Source organism: Lithobates pipiens, unplaced genomic scaffold (genome assembly GCF_037356315.1).
Source record: "Lithobates pipiens isolate NorthernLeopardFrog02 unplaced genomic scaffold, aLitPip1_a1.2 Scaffold_27, whole genome shotgun sequence".
Lineage (NCBI taxonomy): Eukaryota > Metazoa > Chordata > Amphibia > Anura > Ranidae > Lithobates > Lithobates pipiens.
This window is the reverse complement of record NW_027507788.1, coordinates 207,338,378-207,359,196: the sequence shown is the minus strand read 5'-3', so window position 1 is coordinate 207,359,196 and position 20,819 is coordinate 207,338,378. Positions and strand designations below refer to the sequence as shown.

The window sequence follows — 20,819 nt, the reverse complement described above, 5'->3', positions numbered from 1 at the left end:
AAAGCGTCAGCATACCAAGACATTTTGGACAATTTCATGCTCCCAAATGTGTGGGAACAATTTGGGGATGTCCCCTTCTTGTTCCAACATGACTGCACACCAGTGCACAAACAAATTCCATAAAGACATGGATGAGCAAGTTTGGGGTGGAGGAACTTGACTGGCTTGGGCAGAGTCCTGACCTCAACCCGATAGAACACCATTTGGATGAATTAGAGTGGAGACTGCGAGCGAGACTTTCACGTCCACATCAGTGCCTGACCTCACAAATGCGCTTCTGGAAGAATATTCAAACATTCCCATAGACACACTCCTAAACCCTGTAGACGGCCTTTCCAGAAGAGTTGAATCTGTTATAGCTGCAAAGGGTGGTCCAACTCAATATTAAACACTGCGGACTAAGAGTGGGATGCTATTAAAGTTCATGTGAGTGTAAAGGCAGGCATCCCAATCCTTTTGGTAATATAGTGCAGTGATGGCGAAACTTGGCACCCCAGATGTTTGGAACTACATTTCCCATGATGCTTATGCACTCTGCAGTGTGGTTGAGCATCATGGGAAATGTAGTTCCAAAACATCTGGGGTGCCAAGGTTCGCCATCACTGATATAGTGTATATACAGCTGAAATACATATATCTGATCACATTTACCAACTACTGTAGAAGATGTAGTTCTGTCTATCCAATCATGAGATCTCCACAGCCCTGAAAGACTTTGCACCCAGATTAATGATCTAATTGTTCCCTGCTTTAGATAAACAATATAAATAGATCACTTCCTTGACACCAACCTGTGATTGGACACTAAATGAGCAGCAGAGTGATGATCTTATCCCTCTCTTCACTCTGATCTCTCTTTCTAACAGCATATGTGCATTGCAGCACACCTGAAAGGACCCAACCCTCCACCTAGCATTCTGTGCTGCTGTGGAAGACAGTACAACATACTGATAAAATCCTGGTTCTTTAGCTGTCTTTAAAAATACATTTCAATGTTTCCTTATTTTTCACAACTGCATTAATTCATTTTTTTTTAACTGCCTGGAATACGGACGCTAGCTATACAAATGCATGCTTATATAGGGTTATGAAAACGCAAAATGGGGGCCTTCAGCCGATTACCATGAAGACCACATGTCAGAATATCAATCGATTCGGAAATACAGAGGGGACTGAACTGTAAATACATCACAATGGTTGATCCTATAGGGTTAGGTCCTACTCTGATCTGTCCAATGTGATATCAGACAACATTGGGGTTGTTTTAGGGGTTACCATTAGTAGGTGAAAACATAGACTTCTGATATCAGAAGTGCTTATTATGACTCATGGGGATTTTACAACTATTCGGAAAATCTACACACAACTCCATCCAAGCTCGTTCTGTGCAGAAACAGAATTGTCATGGTGAGTCAACACTCGCTGCATCCGCCATAATACCTCTGCTTCCATAACTGTGGGTGAAGATGGGCAAAGCACATTGTTACTCTGCCCCATTCCTGACACTTCAGCCAGGATTTCAGGACTGTCGGCTGGACTTCTGTCGACTTCTGGATAGTGCCAGGCAAAAGGAGCCCAGCCCTGTAGCTAAACAGAGTTTAGTAGCCTGTAGGTGATCTCCAGCTCCCATTCCTGAACGGCCAGAAGCTCCATATCTTCCATTGCTCAGCGCATTGCTCTGTAATCCATGATTTCCTCCAACCACTACTCCAGGCGGCTCCCAAAGTTAGGGCCCCCTCACAGCTTCCCGTACAACTGTCCCAGTCCACTGTAGCCAAAGCCTTCCGTTGGGCTGTCATTTGCTATCCAAGGGCACGCTTGGGCTACATGCCACCGGAGGGCTCTGTAGCTCTCATCCAACCACATCTCTGCCCAGACCAGCCTGCTTAGCTCAACTGTCCACTCCTTGTGCTTTTTAATCCCAAAAACAGCACCCGCAATCCATACTGCGACCAATACCTTTCCTGGATGGAAGGGAGAATTTTTCTCTGGGCTATAGCGCCTTCTTCCAGAGTTCCCAGCGGACAGAGTTATACCATCCCAGCAGGACCTGCGATGGCACTGGTCCTCTATGCTGTATCCGCATCTCTTACAACCACCTTCCAAATTCCTCTTCCATGACGGCTGCTATCTGTACCTTTCCACTTCTGCTATGTCTCAAGACGTTGCCATCCCCAGAGTGTAAAGTGTCAAACTATATTAAATGAAAGGGATTTTGGGTTGAGGAAAAGCAACTCCTGAATTTTTTAAGTTCTAAGAACAATTTTTCATGATTGTACCACAAATTATCAAAAACTCTTTATAACTCTTTATCTTTATGTTTTGTAGTCAGATCTGATTCTTCAGGACAGGGCAAATATGTAGTACAGAAAATAAGATGTCTAATCAATCTGGAAACAACATAAAAGTTACAGTACATAAGTGTATGTCTTTTATTGACATTACATTATAAAAATACATGAGAAATTTCAGAACATCAGATATAATTAACTGATGAGGGCCAACATGTACATTTCCCATAAATGTAATTATATTGTTACAATGCCATAATTTGAAATGAAATACCGTACTAATACAACTCCGACATTTCAGCACAAACAATAAGGTTTACTTTAACAATTACTTACAAAGGATGCATCCATACAAGTAAGTTAAGTATGTCCTCCTAGTTTGACACAAGGACCAACTCAGGAAATAAAATAGATGGGAGAACCAAAGATTTCTCCTGGTGGTGGGGCTAGATTTATGAGGGATTTTAGGGAGAAAGGAGGCAAGGGCAAGTAGTCTGTGTATTTCCATCCATTATTGGTATGATATAGGGGACATCATTGGGTCAAAGTAAGGTGGTCTTGGCCTGTTTATTATCTGGGCTGCCTATCTCTATATTGCTCTGTGCTATTATATCCAACCTGAGTTCTTTGAAATAACCCCCACAGGCATGTCGCTACTGATTTGGGGAGGACTTTCTTCCTTTTAAATCCTATCCTCCCATCAATCCTCCCTTGTTTTTGGGGAAATGTGCGATTCTCCCATCTATTGTATCTCCTCAGGTGGCCCTTGTATCAAATTAATGGTGACATACTTAATTTTACTTCTGTGGATGCACACTTTGTAAGTAATTATTATCTTAACCACCTGCCACCCTCCATATAGCAAAATGACGGCGGCAAAGTGGTTCCAATATCCGGACTGGATGTCATATGACACTGCCAGGATATCAAGCCACTGTCTGACACATCGCAACACTGATCTAGGTAAAGAGTCTCTGATGGAGACTCTTTACCACGTGATCAGTTGTGTCCAATCACGGCTGATCACAGTGTAAACAGGAAGAGATGTTGATCGGCTTTTCCTCACTCACGCCTGTCAGACACGAGTAGAGGAGAGCCGATCGGCTACTCCTCTGACAGGGGGAGACTGCGCAGCCCCCTCCCCCCAGGATGCCCACACTGGACCACCAGGGAGGCCACTAGGACCACCAGGAATGTCACCACCAGGTATGCCACCCTAGACCACCAGGGATGCCAATCAGTGGCCACAGTGGATGCCAATCAGTGCCCACAATGGGCATCCCTGATTGGCAGGCATTATTGTTTGTCACTGATTGGCATCCATCCGTACCATCAATTAGTGTACATCTGTGCCCATCCGTGCCACCTATAAGTGCCTATCTGTGTCACCTAACAGTGCCCATCTGTGCCACCTATCAGTGCCCATTCGGACCAGCTCAGGAATTAAAATAGATGGGAGAACCAAACATTTCTCCTGGTGGTGGGGCAGGATTTATGAGGGATTTTAGGGAGAAAGGAGGCAAGGGCAAGTTGTCTGTGTATTTCCATCCATTATCGGTATGATATAGGGGACATCATCGAGTCAAAGTAAGGTGGTCTTGGCCTGTTTATTATCTGGGCTGACTATCTCTATATTGCTCTGTGCTATTATATCCAACCTGAGTTCTTTGAAATAACCTCCACAGGCATGTCGCTACTGTTTTGGGGACCCTAGACCACCAGGGATGCCAATCAGTGGCCACAGTGGATGCCAATCAGTGCCCACAATGGGCATCCCTGATTGGCAGGCATTATTGTTTGTCACTGATTGGCATCCATCCGTACCATCAATTAGTGTACATCCGTGCCCATCTGTGTCACCTAACAGTGCCCATCTGTGTCACCTAACAGTGCCCATCTGTGCCACCTATCAGTGCCCACTCGGGCCACCTATCAGTGCCCACCCGTGCCGCCTTTCAGTACCAATCAGTGCCACCTATGTGTACCCATCAGTACTGCATATCAGTGCCGCATATTAGTGTCCATCATCAGTGCCCATCAGTGCTACCTCATCAGTGCCACCTCATTGGTGCCACCTTATCGGTGCCCATCAGTGCCGTCTTATCACCTCCCGTCAGCGCGGCCCCATCAGTGCCCATCAGTGAAGGAGAAAACTTACTTATTTACAAAGTTTTGTAACAGAAACAAAAAAAACATTTTTTTTTCCAAAATGTTTTTTTTTTTTTTTATTTGTTTAGCAAAAAATAAAAACTCCACAGGTGATCAAATACCACCAAAAGAAAGCTCTATTTGTTGGAACAAAATTATAAAAATTTAGTTTGGGTACAGTGTTGTATGATCACGCAATTGTCATTCAAAGTGCGACAGTGCTGAAAGCTGAAAATTGGTCTGGGCAGGAAGGTGTATCAGTGCCCAGTATTGAAGTGGTTAAAGCTCATTGGCCTTACTTTTTTTTTAATCAATAGTTTTTATTAAAGTTTAAATTTTTATCAAGACAAATGACAGAAATTATGACTAAATAACAGATCAGTTACAGTATTTAGATACATAGATAATAGTATCCAAAAATAATAAAAAATATAATATAAAGAAAACCATATTAATTATCTCTATTATAATAGGGATAATAAAGATAACGATCGGGAGGTTATTAATACATCCATTGTGGAGACAATACACAAAAGTAATATAAATATTATCTTCATATATTTATATACTGCCAATTCAAGTAATTCAAAGATGATGAACCTAAATATATTCCCGAACACCCCTATGGGTGCTAAACTGTGTTCGGGACAGTAATAGTAACCTGTCATTTAATAGATACAAAACAATTGGCCTTACTTTTAAAATGATGGAGCTGTAAGAAAAGTCACAATTATAGCAGTGTTGAATTTAATATGATGAGTTGTAGCAATTTTTATTTATTTATGGAAAATGACATGGTGGCCCCTCAAACATTATATCCATCTGATGTTATGTGAATATGTATGTACTCTTGTGATATATACACAATATTTGTCAAAAAAGAACTAACGTGACCTATATGTCGTTTTCCAGATAGATTCGTCTTCTGACATATAGATTCACTTCTGTACTACATAGTCGCGCTGTTCTGAAGAATACGGGTTTTAAATACAATGTAATTTGTGGTCCAAAAAATGTAAGAATTATGGCTCAACTTTTGAATGCTGTATATTAAAGCGGGGTTCCACCCTAAAGTGGAACCTCCGCTAATCGGAAACCCTCCCCCCCTCCGGTGTCACAATTGGCACCTTACAGGGGGGAGGGGGGTGGAGATACCTGTCAAAGACAGGTATTTACACCCACTTCCGGGCATAGACTCCCGTGGGAGTCTATGTCATATCCTGTCCTGCCGCGCTGTCTGCTGGGACACACACGGCTCCCAGAGACAGCGCGGAGAATTTCTATAGCGCGACGCGACTCGCGCATGCGCAGTAGGGAACCGGGAAGTGAAGCCGATCTGCTTCACTTCCTGATTCCCTCACCTAGAATGGTGACGGCAGCAGCCGAGAGTCAAGCGATCGATCGGCCTCGGCTGCCGGCATCGCTGGACCCCGGGACAGGTGAGTGTCCATTTATTAAGAGTCAGCAGCTGTAGTATTTATAGCTGCTGGCTTTTAATATTTTTTTTTTAGGTGGAATCCCTCTTTAAGTAATAAATATCTAAGGCTGCTGCTTTTAAGATATTTTTGATATGGATTTCAATTTTCTATATACAATAAAATTGTGAGAACTAAAAAAAAATACATCAAGAGTTCCTTTTCCTCAAGCACCAAAAATCCCTTTCTTTAATATATTTTGATATCTACCTATGGCTAGTGCTTGTCTAAAATTTTGATTTAAATATCAGCTTATTTTGCCCAGCTTAAAGTGATTGTAAAGTCTTTTTAAAATAAAATAAAATAAAAATAACAAACATGTTATACTTACCTCCTCTGTGCAGTCAGTTTTGCACAGAGCAGCCCCGATCCTCCTCTTCTCAGGTCCCTCTTTCCTGCTTCTGGCACCTCCCTCCTATCATTAGTCCCCCTCAGCCAGCAGCTTTCTATGGGGGCACCCAAGCTGAGTCAGTGTTTCCATTCAGACACAGAGTACCGAACTGGCCCACTCCCTTTCTCCCCTGATTGGCTAACTGACTTTTATTGACAGCCATGGGAGCCAATGGCGCTGCTGCTGCGTCACAGCCAATCAGGAGGAGTGTCCCGGGATGGCTTAGACATTTTCAGACATTGCTGGAGAGAGAAGAGGCTCAGGTAAGTAATTATGGGGGTGCTGGGGAGGCTGCTACACACAGAAGGTTTATTATCTTAATGCATAGAATGCATTAAGATAAAAAAAACCTTCTGCCTTTACAACTCCTTTAATGAGAACTTTGCAAATATGTGGTAAAATCCTGTTTATTTGCATGATCAAAATTCTTCTCCACCCGTACTCCCATGGCAGGTGCCCTCACTACAAATATGTAGACATCCAAAAACAAGAAAATATGTAACAATGGCACCACAAAAGAGTTCCTCCCTTCTGTCAATTTGCTGAAAAATTTAATTATTGAAAGTCACATAGTCACATAGTTAGTCAGGTTGAAAAAAGACACAAGTCCATCCAGTTCAACCACAAAAAAAAAAAAAATGATATAATAATATCATACCAGCCCATATACCCAATTCTATACCCACAGTTGATCCAGAGGAAGGCAAAAAACCCCAGCAGAACATGATCCAATTTGCTAAAGCAGGGGAAAAAATTCCTTCCTGATCCCCCGAGAGGCAATCGGGTTTTCCCCGGATAAACTTTACCTATAAATGTTAGTACCCAGTTATAGCTTCACGTGTAAGACCCCTTTCACACTGGAGGCGGTTTTCAGGCGCTACAGCGCTAAAAATAGCGCCTGCATAGCGCCTGAAAAAGGCCTCAGGTGCAAACCCAGTGTAAAAGTCTGAGTGTTTTCACACTGGGGTGCTGAGCTGGCAGGGCGTCACAAAAAGTCCTGCCAGCAGCTTCTTTGCAGCGGTGTAGGAACCGTGAATACACCTCTCCTGCCCATTGGAAACAATGGGACAGCGCTGCTATACCGCCGGCAAAACGCCGCAGCAGAAGTGTTTTGCGGGCAGATTTAACCCTTTTTTGGCTGCTAGTGGGGGGTTAAAACCGCCCCGCTAGGGGCCAAATAGAACCGCTAAAATGATGGTAAAATGGCGCTAAAAATAGTGCCGCTTTACCGCCGACGCCCGGGCGCTTTCAGTGTGAAAACCACATAAAGCAAATTCATTGGCAAGTGGAAAATATGACAACTTTGTCCATGTATGCCTAAAAACTGCTGTCCAAACTTCTAAAATGTATGATATTAGACCAGTGATTAATACTATTACATTGTGGGGGAGATTTTTTAAAACTGATGCTCACAGAATCGAATGCAGCTGTACATAGTAACCAATTAGTCTCCAGGTTTTATTGCCAAAGCTTAAGGCCCCTTTCACACGGGGCGGATCAGTAATGATCCGCCCCGTGATGATCCGCTCGCTCAGCGGGGATCGCTCCGTTGTCCCCGCTGAGCCAGCGGCGGACAGGGTGGTCTCCGCACACTGTGCAGGGACCGCCCTGTCAGCTCTCCGCTCTCCTCTATGGGGGATCGGATGAACATGGACCGTCTGTCCGTGTTCATCCGATCCGCTCTGCAGACGGATAGAAAAATAGGATTTTCCTCCGTCTGCAGAATCGGACAATAGCGGAGGCGGACAATAGCGGGTGTCTGCGGATGTTCATCCACAGACACCCGCTATCCCATAGGGATGCATGTATGTCCGTATTTCATCCGCAAACGGATGGGTGAAATACGGACATACTGTCCGCATGTGTGAAAGAGCCTAAGTGAACAAGCTTAAAAGGGTTGTAAACCCTCATGTTTTTTTACCTTAATGCATCCTATGCATTAAGGTGAAAAAACACCTGGCAGTGACCGCCCCCTACCCCCCCCATTTTACTTACCTGAGCCCCGTAATTCACTTGGCAGAGAGGCGCTCTCCCTCTCTGCACGGGGTCCCAGCTCTTGATTGGATAGATTGATAGCAGCGCAGTCATTCGCTCCAACTGCTGTCAATCAAATACAATGACGTGTGTCTATGGAAGCAAATGCTGGACTCAGACGGTAAACCCCCGTGAGAGACCTTCTCTTGGGGGTTATCTGATGTGGGGAGGAGACACGCGAGCCGCCAGGGGGAAGCCAGAAGAGGAGGATGGGGGCCACTCTGTGCAAAACGAACTGCACAGTGGAGGTAAGTATGACATGTTTGTTATTTAAAACAGAAAAAAAATGAAGCCTTACAATCACTTTAAGTTAGAAGCTGATTGGTTACTATGGACAGCTGCACCAGATTCTGGGTGCACCTGTTTTAATAAATCTACTCCTGTATATAATTTATCAAATCAGCTCTACCTCTTTGGCTGGGGTTCTCAGCTCTTGTTTTGATAGATTCATAACAGCGCAGTCATTGGCTGTCAATCAAATCCAGACGGGGCCGAGTCCTGCATTCGGTGTCTATGGACGCAAATGCTGGACTCGAGAGCGTGCCTCCCTGGGTAACCCCCAGGGAGAGCGCTTCTCCTAGGGCAGGCATGTCCAAAGTCCGGCCCGCGGGCCAATCACGGCCCGCGGCCCGGTTTTGAACGGCCCGCCTGGTTATTTAAACATATACATCTTTTGTGGCCCCCGGCGATCTCCCAGCGCCGGGGTCACAAAAGATATATAGTCCAGCTGCCTTGGAGGGAGGAGGCAGGACGAGTGCCATGCACACAGGCTGAGAATTTCCTGTGTACATGGCAGCTGTAATAGGAAGTCCCATCTCTGCCATTGGACGACTGTTCTGTCCATCAGAGGAGGCGGGACTTTCTCTTAAAGGGGCCGTTGTGTAAACAGGAAATTCTCCTGTAGGATGTCTTTGGCGCTCGTCCTGCCCTCCATGGCTGCACTGATGGTAATGGTGGCTGCATTCCTGGCAATTGCAATTGTGGGGCTGCATTCCTGGCAATGGTGAGTGAATTCCTGGCAATGGTGGCTGCATTCCTGGCAATGGTGGGTGAATTCTTGGCAATGGTGGCTGCATTCCTAGCAATTGGGGGTGAATTCCTGTCAATGGTGGCTGCATTCCTGGCAATGGTGGCTGCATTCCTGGCAATGGTGGCTGCAATGGTGGCTGCATTCCCGGCAATAGTGGGTGCATTCCCGGCAATGGTGGGGCTGCATTCCTGGCAATAGTGGGTGCATTCCCGGCAATGGTGGGGCTGCATTCCTGGCAATAGTGGGTGCATTCCTGGCAATGGTGGGGCTGCATTCCCGGCAATGGTGGGTGCATTCCCGGCAATGGTGGGGCTGCATTCCTGGCAATGGTGGGTGCATTCCCGGCAATGGTGGGTGCATTCCCGGCAATGGTGGGGCTGCATTCCTGGCAATAGTGGGTGCATTCCCGGCAATGATGGGGCTGCATTCCCGGCAATGGTGGGGCTGCATTCCGGGCAATGGTGGGGCTGCATTCCGGGCAATGGTGGGGCTGCATTCCGTGCAATGGTGGGGCTGCATTCCGTGCAATGGTGGGGCTGCATTCCGTGCAATGGTGGGGCTGCATTCCTGGCAATGGTGGGGCTGCATTCCTGGCAATGGTGGGGCTGCATTCCTGGCAATGGTGAGTGAATTTCTAGCAGTGGTGGGTGCATTCCCGGCAATGGTGGGGCTGCATTCCTGGCAATAGTGGGTGCATTCCCGGCAATGGTGGGGCTGCATTCCCGGCAATGGTGGGGCTGCATTCCCGGCAATGGTGGGGCTGCATTCCGGGCAATGGTGGGGCTGCATTCCGGGCAATGGTGGGGCTGCATTCCGTGCAATGGTGGGGCTGCATTCCGTGCAATGGTGGGGCTGCATTCCGTGCAATGGTGGGGCTGCATTCCTGGCAATGGTGGGGCTGCATTCCTGGCAATGGTGAGTGAATTTCTAGCAGTGGTGGGTGCATTCCTGGCAATGGTGAGTGAATTTCTAGCAATGGTGGGGCTGCATTCCTGGCAATGGTGGGTACATGCAGCGCCCACCATTGCTAGGAATGCAGTGCCCACCATTGCCAGGAATGTACCCACCATTGCCAGGAATGCAGTGCCCACCTGGCAATGGTGAGCACTGCATTCCTGGCAATGGTGGGTACATTCCTGGCAATGGTGGGCACTGCATTCCTAGCAATGGTGGGCGCTGCATTCCTAGCAATGGTGGGCGCTGCATTCCTAGCAATGGTGGGCGCTGCATTCCTAGCAATGGTGGGCGCTGCATTCCTAGCAATGGTGGGCGCTGCATTCCTAGCAATGGTGGGGCTGCATTCCTGGCAATGGTGAGTGAATTTCTAGCAATGGTGGGGCTGCATTCGTGGCAATGGTGGGCGCTGCATTACTAGCAATGGTGGGCGCTGCATTCCTGGCAATGGTGGGCGCTGCATTCCTGGCAATGGTGGGCGCTGCGTTCCTGGCAATTGTGGGTCTGCTGATGGGCACTGACCCTTATTTTGCTTCAGTTCTTTATTTAAAATTAATTTTTTTTTTTCCTGAAGCTTCCCTCTTAAAGTGAAGGTGCGTGTTATACCCCAAAAAATACGGTGTATCCAAATAATACACTTGAGTTCATCTCTTCACCACATACAGCCACAAAGGCATGAGAATTCTTGTTGGGTAGTGTATTAGTGCTCGGCCGAACACACTTAGACCGAATTTTAATGGTTCAAAGAATGTCAGGCAAAATGGTCGGCCCTCGAGCATGTTCAGTTCATCAAATCTGGCCCTCTTTGAAAAAAGTTTGGACACCCCTGTCCTAGGGGGTTTACTGATGTGGGGAGGAGCGTTAGGGGACCCCAAAAGATGATAGTTGGGGCCACTCTGTGCAAAACAAACTGCACAGTGGAGGTAAGTATGACATGTTTGTTATTTAAAAAAAAAAAAAAAAAACGAAGCCTTGCAATCACTTTAAGTTAGGGTACTATGGACAGCTGCACCAGATTCTGGGTGCACCTGTTATAATAAATCTATTCCTGTATATAATTTATCAAATCAGCTGTCCATGTGACAAGGCATGACAAAGAGGAAGCTGCAGGCCCAGATTTGGGGAAATCATTTAAAATCTTTTAATAAAATACGTACAGATTTTTAATCGAATTTATAGAAATAAACAACTTATTTGGAGAGCCAGACTCATGTGAACACATCAATATCGAGTGTACATTAACAGATGTTTAGTACATACCTGTGTTTTTCAATGTCACAGACATATTTTAGGTATTTGGACCAATCGTAGGCATCCTTATCACCTTTTATCCATTTCTCTATTTCCTTCAGGTTGCCTTCTAAATAATCCGTAAGGTATATCTGCTTGAAGTTTTCACAAGCAGACAAAGTAAAATGTATGGTGGGTCCAGCACCAAACTCTATAAGACTATTGCCTTCCACGCGACCTAAGAAAGAAATCAAATATTTTTACAGTTTTAAATGGCATGTAAATCCTAACAAAGAAGTTATACTATTTGGTCCCTTATGGTCTGTTAATATACCATTAAATATTTTTATATCTGTTTGTTAAATGCAAAAAATGCCTGCTGATCTTTTAGGAAAACTTGACAGCTGATAACTTCCTGTGCTCTCTGCCTTAGCTGCATTCTTATCATTGTTTTTGACTGAGGACTACAGAACTGCTCCCCTCTATGTTTTGGAGAATAAGTGCCGCCTCATACCAGCATGCTTTGTGAGACTGCATGTGATTCGCACCACACTGCAGTACACATCACATGGAATGTCCGTACGATTCGATTTCAACCATACAGGTTGTATGGCTGATATTTAGAGGTCGACCGATATATCGGCCGATATTTGCCGTTTTTTAAATAATCGGCATCGGCCAATTGTGCTGATAAAAAGCCGATTTAGAACTACAGTGGGACTTTGAAATGACTTCTGTAATAGAAGTCAGTGTAAGTTGCCTGAGTCGTCATAGAAACGTCTTTCCTCCTCTCTGGGCAGGCTGCCAAGAAAAGAACTGAAAGATACAATGTTTACACTTGAATGAATGAAGTCATCTCAGTGTGTAGAAGTTCTCAGTTTAACCATTTAAAGACTAAATCTTTTCTGACACTTGTTGCTTACAAGTAAAAATCCTGTATTTTCTGCCAGAAAATCACTTAGACCCCCCCAAAAATTATATATATATTTTTAGCAGAGATCCTAGGGAATAAAATAGCGGTTGTTGCAATATTTTATGTCACACGGCATTTGCACAGAGGTCTTTCAAATGCATTTTTTGGGGAAAAAAATACACTATTTAAAAAATAAAAATAAAATAAAAACAGTAAAGTTAGCCCATTTTTTTTTTTCGTCCAAAAGTTTTGACTACCTGTTTTTATTTAATATATCGTTTTTTTTTTTTATCTAAATCATACATACAAGTAAACTGATTGGAGGTTTGTTTTGTTTAATAAATGTTTAAATGTAAGAAATTTTCTGTATCACTTATGAAGGCCGCTTTCACACTGGAGCGGGCAGGCGTTGATGGTAAAACGCAAGTTTTAGCGGCTCTTTGCCATCATTTTAGCGGTGCTATTTGGCTGCTAGTGGGGCACATATAACTCAACTAGCGGCCAAGGAAGAGGTTAAATGCGCCCATGAAGCACTGCTGCCAAATCGCATTGCATGCGCTTCGGCAGTGGTGCCCATTCATATCAATGGGCAGGAGTGGTGGAGGAGCGGTATACACCACTCCAAACGTGCTGCTTGCAGGACTTTTTTTTTAAGATCCTGCCAGAGCATCGCCTCAGTGTGAAAGCACTCTGTCTTTCACACAGACTGCAGGGGAGCCATTTTGCAGGCACTTTACAGGCGCTATTTTTAGCCCAAAAGCGCCTGAAAAACGCCCCAGTGGAAAAGGTGTGATCAAGGGGGATTAAAAAAAAAATAATAATAAAAAAGGAAAAAAATAAATAAATAAAATAAAATCGGCCTAACATATCGGCCCAAAAAAATTGGCATCATATATCGGCTATCGGCTGCCATGATTTCTAAATATTGGCATCGGCCAGAGAAAAACCCATATCGGTCGACCTTTACTGATATTGCAGCACATTCGGACCAAACTCGTATAGGACCCTTTTTTTAGAATCAGATGGCATGGGTTCATGTCTGAACTGTCAGTTCGCAGTGCGATGTGTGAGCTGAAATGGGGGTGTCATTAACAATGTATTGACACCCCCGGCAGTTTGCATATTGCAGTGTGAACTGCAGTGCGAGTTGGGTGCAATGTGGGAACCCGCAGTGGATTTGCAGGGTTCCTGCATCGCACAAGTGTGAACCAAGCCTAAGAGTGTGACGGAAGCACCCCAGCACCCGCTTGAATGCTTCTGTCAGTATACCGCTTCCTTCAGTCTGAACATAGATGCCAGATATTATAGCCGCATAGCATACAAGACTATGCAAGACAAATAGCCAGTTAAACACCTTAATAAACAGACAATAGCAGAAGACCACCAGCAACAGACTGTCCGGCTCCTACATTGGAGTACATGAAACAGAGATCAATGTGACTAGCTCTTTCAATGAACATGTATAGTTCAGAATCAAATAAATAAGGAGTAGTCTTCAAAAATTTCTTGAGATATATTGTTGATGAATATTACTGTTCCATTTGAAGTAATCCAAACCTCATTCTCTGTGTCCATTAAGTAGTTGACCCTCATTTTCTTATTTCCCCTTGACCCCTAATAGACACATGGTGACTTACAGATAAGAGAGGCCTGGGGGGGGGGGGGGGGGGGCTGAACCAGGAGTTTTCCAATGTCTCTAAGGTAAACTGGGCTCCGCGGGCCCCCCGCCCAAAGTGACTCCCGTCACATCTCTCCCCTTTCGGCAGGAGATTAACACAGGAGGAGACCCCTGATGGGTTGACTTCAAAGTTAGTCTGCAGTTCCAGTCCCCCAATGCCTGTACCCACACAGTAACCCAAACAAATTTCCGCGAACAGAGCAGTACTCACCCAGCCAACCTCTGCCTCTCTCACATAACATAACCACCACTGGGGAGATGTGCGAACTGGCCATTCTCCCTGGAGTCCTTTCAGCCACTGAAAAGAAGACAGGGTGGCTCGACTCACTCCGTCATGCTGTTGGGGATTTGGCCGACTGCCAGCATCCCTGGAGTATACAAGTGAAGGCCGTAGTCCCATCCATTTTTGCTAGATAAAAATCCCACATTGCTTGCAGAGTAAGGCTGACATCCTCTTTTCCCAATGCCAGACCTAGTTCTAAGGTTGTGTCAGTGGAGACTGCAGTCCTATCCACTACCACAGGAAATCCATCTTTAGTTAGTTGTGGGCAGAGGCCAGCATCACTCTGTTGCAAGCTCCTCTGCTGGGTTGGTGTCATCATTCTGGGGCACTGTCTGCTTCTGGGAAGAGAAAAGAAGCCCTTATCTTTATCTGTCTGCTGGGACAACATTTCTCTGGTACTGTCTTCCAAGTCTATGGATCCTGGCTGGGGAGGGAAGACAATTTCCTCCACTCTGGCTGACTGTTGTGGATGAAGGATGAACACCTCCTCTCCTTTGTCCGCCCGGATCCTGATCCACTGCTGGGGAGTGACCGTCACTTTCTCACCTTGGGCCCCTAGAACCCTCCTGGACCCTCTGTCCTGTTGACCAGTACTTCAGCTAGAGAAGTTTGTTGTAACTCCACAGATGCTGCTGGCAGGAAATCTCATGTCCCTGTCAGTGGTGTGGGAGAAAGAATGGCTGTCTCTTCTCTCAGGAAGGCTGAAGCTGCTGTTGGTGCCAGGTAGAGCTCAGTGATGTTTTGCCCTGATGCCAGCTCTTCTGCTGGAGCCTCACCAGGTTGTTCTTCCTCAGCAGAGTAGTCTTTTAAATCCCCAATCTCTGGATTTGCTGAACATCCAGTGCACGGGCTGGCGGCACTTGGGCCCAGTGCCAGCACTTCGGCAGGTGACTCATAATCTATAACATCCTCCAATGAAAAGTCAGTTAAATCCATGTTTTCTGTGATCTGTGGCTAGGGAGATGAGCTGAGTGCTCCATCTCCCATACCCTTATCCGGCAATTGGACAGACGCATTTCTCCATCCAAGCTCATCATGTGCAGAAACAGAATTGTCAAGGTGAGTCAACGCTTGCTGCATCCGCCATAAGACCTCCGCTTCCATAGCTGCGGGTGGAGATGGGCAAAGCACCTTGTTACTCTTCCCTATTGCCGACACTCCAGCTGGGATTTCAGGACTGTCAGCTGGCACTTCTGGATAGTACCAGGCAAAAGGAGCCCAGCCCTGTAGCTGAACAGAGTTTAGCAGCCATGTAGGTGATCTCCTGCTCCGATTCCTGAATGGCCAGAAGGTCCATATCCTCCATTGCCCAGCGCACTTTTGAAATGTTCAGTATCTCATCTCTGTAATCCCTAATTTCCTCCAACCAGAGTGCTCCCAAAGTTAGGCTCCCCTGACAGCTTCCCGAAAAAAAGGTCCCAGTCCGCTGTAGCCAAAGTCTTCCATTGGGCTGTCATTTGCTATCCAAGGGCACGCTTAGGCTACATGCCACCGAAGGGCTTTGTAGCTCTCATCCAACCACATCTCTGCCCAGACCAGCCTGCTTAGCTCAGCTGTCCACTCCTTGTGCATTTTTTCTCCCAAAAACAGCACTCGCAATCCATACTGCGACCAATACCTTTCCTGGATGGAGGGGAGAATTTTTCTTTGGTGGTGCTGCGAGTTCCCAGTGGACAGAGTTATACCATCCCAGCAAGACCTACGTTGGCACTGGTCCTCTATGCTGTATCCGCATCTCTTGCTACCACATTCCAAACTCCTCTTCCATGGAGGCTGGTATCTGTACCTTTCCTCTTCTGCTACCTGGATCCTAGTGGAGGTTTGGATGTCCCAGACTGCAGGAAGCAATGTGCTGGAACCATCCCAGCACCCCGCTTGAGTGCTTCCATCAGTATACTGCTTTCTCCAGTCTGAACATAGATACCAGATATTATAGCTGCATAGCATACAAGACTAGACAACAAAAAGCTTGTATGAGAACTGGAACACTTTATTGAACAAACTCACATAGAATTTATATATCGTACAATCAGGTCAGGGGTTGATTATATTACAATAACAATACAAACTGTATACACTAAGCTAATTAAACAACTAGCCACCTAAGTGACTCACACAGACAATGTAGTGATTAATCATACAATAGGTCCCCCATCAAATCATTCTCTGCAGCTATTACCTTTTGTACCACCATCCCCTCCCTTTAGAACAGTGATGGCGAACCTATGACACGCGTGTCAGTGCTGACACGCGTAGCCATTTGGGGTGACACGCACAGGATTTCATGCGATTCATCCTCGGCTCCTGCACGGCCGCCGAGGATGAAAGAATCTGTGCTGGAGGAACGCGGGGGGGGCGGGACGTGTGATCTCCCCCGCCCACACTCACTTACTATATCGCCGCCGCCCCTTTCTGAGCGCAGGGGCTGCTGGTAAGGCGTGCGTGCCGTGCGCACACACGTCATCAGCGCGGCGAGGGAGGACCCGCAGGAGTGGAGCGCGGGAACAGTGCGCGCCTCTCTCCAGTCAGGCCAGCACAGAGAGTCTACTCCTGGGACTGTCAGTTACGACCGCACCACAGCAGGGAACAGCGGAGTGCCAACGGGAACTGTGAGCGTCATTAGCAGCAACTATTGGGGTGCCATGGACTTGCCCACAATAACTGAGATAAGTGAGGGGGAGGTTGTGTTAGCTTGTTAGGCTAGTTAACCCCTAATTGGCTATCTATAATTCTATCTGCTGTCACTGGCCCACTGATGGAGCACCCAAAAAATAAAAAACAAAGGTTAAGTAAAGGGAGTGGTAGTAGCAGTGGCTGACCCTTTCAAGAGACATGGAGCGAGATGTATGGCATTATAGAAAAAAATGGCAGATCATTTTGCGTTCTATGTACTGAAACGGTAGTAAGCAGAACGTGGAATATAAATAGACATTTTGAAACTAATCATTCCCAGCTCTTGGAAAAAAGTGAGGATGATAGGAGGGAATACATTTCCAGGAAGCTACACCTTTATAAGAGCCAATCTAACTCCATCCTTAAATTTATAAAAGGCTCTACAAATTTAAACTCTGCAAGTTTGAGCATTGCTCACTCCATAGCTCAGCATGCAAAAGCGCTTAATGAGGGAGAATTTATTAAAGAAACTCTCCTAAGATGTGCGCCAGTTCTATTTCACGATATGCAGAATAAAGATGCAATTATTAAGAGAATATCTGAGTTACCACTCAGTAGAAATATCATAAAAGACCGAATAAATGAATTTCAGCAACAAAAAAGTCACTAATAGGCAGGTTAGTTAAAGAATTCGCCCTCCCCCTCACTTATCTCAGTTCACGGCAGGGCTGTGGAGTCTGCTGCTTCCAGCTCCACGTCCTCATCAACATGCCGCTCCGGCCCGTCCCCGCTATGAATATTCATAATCATCACCCTCGCGTCACTAGGAATATTCATAGCAGGGGCGGGCTGGAGCGGCATGTTGATGAGGACGTGGAGCTGGAAGCAGCCGACTCCACAGCCCTGGTTCACGGCACCCCAAACAAGTTCAATAATATCAAGGGCAACATACGAAATTGACTGATGAACAAAGAAGTTACTAAGCAGGTATGTTAAATAATTTGTTTTTGGTTTATTAAATACAATTATATATTGCAATTATACATTTTTGTAGTTTAAACTATAAATTGCGCAAAAATTATGTTTTTTTGTCGAAGTGACACACCACGCGAGTTATGCTCGATTTTTTGCCGATTTTTGACACACCACGCCAAAAAGGTTGCCCATCACTGCTTTAGAATGTAAGCTCTATGAGCAGGGCCCTTCTGTATCTTTTGTATTGTACTGTAATTGTGTTGTCTCCCCTATACATTGTAAAACGCTGCGTAAACTGTTGGCGCTATATAAATCAATAATAATAATAATAGGTGACCCACTTAACAATTAACAATAAGGGAGACAAGCTTATAAGAAAACACATAACATGTTATTAAGCAGACAATAGCAGGAGACCACCAGCAACAGACTGTCCGGCTCTTACATTGGAATACATGAGACAGAGATCAATGTGACTAGCTCTTTCAATGAACATGTATAGTTTAGAATCAAACAAACCAGGTATATTCTTCATATATTTCTTAAGAGATATTGTTGATAAATAGTAGCCAATAGCTTTGCTCTCATACTTTGATCTGAGCATGTGTGGCACTTTGTCCGATCAGAAATCTCTACAAACAATCGTAAAACGTCCGATCGGATTTTGTTGTCTGAAAATTTGAGATCCTGCGCTAAAAAAGTTTCCGTCGGAATTACTGATGGAAAAAGTCTGATAGAGCCCACACACGATCGGATTTTCCGACAATATAATCCAATCGGACTGTTTCCGTCAGAATTTACGACCGCGTGTACAAGGGCTTAGAAATAATTCACTTAAATCCGTCCAAACAAGAGTCTAATAGACATCCCAGGTATGATAAAATTTGAAATATGAAATCATAAATTATATATATATATATATATATATATATATATATATATATATATATATATATATATATATTTATATTTATATATAATATAATAAATAACTATAAATAATTATAACAAATAATAATATAATAAAAATTATTCAATAATGTAATCAAATCCAAACACTGAAATATTCTGAGTTGCCGAATTGTCGCTGTCATTACTTTTAGTGTTTGATGACAAATTTGCCCACAAATTACTATCGCTCAATTCTGAAAGTGATTCTTATTTATTATCGCTGTTTTCTAGCTGGTCTATAACCACTTTTGATGTAAACTGACATTTTTTGGTTGCTATGGACAATCTCCAGTTTCCTGGCATAAAGAACAGTATTTATAATATAAAACTGCATGCAGGACACTGGGCAAACCACTAGGGACAAAGGGGATGTATAATTATTTGATACAGTACTGTAATCTGTAAGATTACAGTATACTGTATCTATACTGTGTTTTTTACTTTTTTAATTTGGTGCAAAACTCCGTCCCCGTGCATGGCAACGCTCGCAGGGAACGGAGCTGGGCACTGTCACAGATCGAGCGAGACACAGAGGCTCGCTGATCACAGCGGGGAGACATTGCTGGATCCAGGGGACAAGGTAAGTAACCCCTGTATGGATCCTGCGATAGGATCCAGAGTCTGGCTCAGGAATACCGCTTATGGTAATGAAATCTTACCCCGAGCCAGACTCGGGAATACCACCAGGGTGTCAGTACTAGAATCCCTTTAGGATCCAGCACAACTCACCTGACACAGCCTGTGTCTGGGAAACAACAGTGATTGGCCAGCTCACGTTTAAATCACCTGTATCAGCATTCAGTCAGTGCTCGTGTTAGAGTTCACTCGTGTTTGATCCAGCTGATATTTGCTCTGTGACTTTCGTGTTTGACCCGGCTTGTTTGACCCTTCTTACTTGCTTCTGATTCTGTACCGTTTGGATTCTGATCTGCCTGTGTATGACCCAGCTTGCCTAGACTACGCTTTGCCTGATTCTACTAGTACCCTCATCTACAGCAGTGAACTACAAGGTCCAGCAATCATCTATCCTCACCTACAGCAGTGAACTACAAGGTCCAGCAATCATCTACCTTCGTCTGCAGCAGTGTACTACAAGTCCCAGCTGACCTGCTCTGCCTAGACCTGCTCATGGTATGTGCTTTGAACTCTTTGTATAATCAGCACACCTGAACTGTTACTTGTTATCTGCACCTAGCCTGACACAGGGAGGCATAAAAGAGAGGCCTTGGGAGCTGAACCAGGAGTTTCCCATATCTCTAAAGTAAGATGGGTTCTACGGGCCCCCCCCGCCCAAAGTGACTCCCGTCACAAAAAGAGGCAGATTTTATTGTGGCACTTGGTTACCCCTTTTGTTCTCCCATGGCTTTATACAGCTACCAAGAGGAAAAACCTTGTGTTAGCTCTTGAAAAAGCCTGCATAGAGCTGAAGACTTCCCTCCCACCCTAGTGATGCTAATGGTGTCCAATAATCATGTACTAATGCTGTCATATAGGAAGAAGATGATTAAGTTGCATGCCCCCCTGTATTTGGTTGTACAGTATATGGTATTTTTCTTTATTTCTGGTAAAGCCAGCATGAGTGTAAACCTGTTGCTTTGCCTTGAATGGGCAAAGTAACATGCTATAAAAATAGCCTTGTCTGACTCCCTGTGCACCCAGTGTAGGCAGGCATATTATGGAGGTGCTGCTAACAAGTATGGACTGTTTGACTTTCTGTGTACCCAAAAATATACACAGGGCTGATTTACTAAAACTGGAGAGTGTAAAATCTGATGCAGTTCTGCGTAGAAACCAACTACCTGACCATCAACTCTAGTGCTGGGTGGGGGGGAGTGTCAGGGGCAAGTAGGAGT

At 45.0% G+C, this 20,819-nt stretch overlaps 1 protein-coding gene across 2 annotated transcripts in view; it reads right to left on the bottom strand.

Annotated features, from left to right (window-relative positions):
- LOC143934485 (nicotinamide N-methyltransferase-like) overlaps positions 1-20,819 on the bottom strand; it is a 128,768-nt gene that overhangs the window by 9,558 nt on the left and 98,391 nt on the right. For both annotated transcript variants that reach the window (XM_077458143.1, XM_077458144.1), the window contains exon 3: positions 11,584-11,791. In XM_077458143.1, the coding sequence (XP_077314269.1) occupies positions 11,584-11,791 (208 nt within the window). The remainder of the gene's footprint in view (positions 1-11,583; positions 11,792-20,819) is intronic.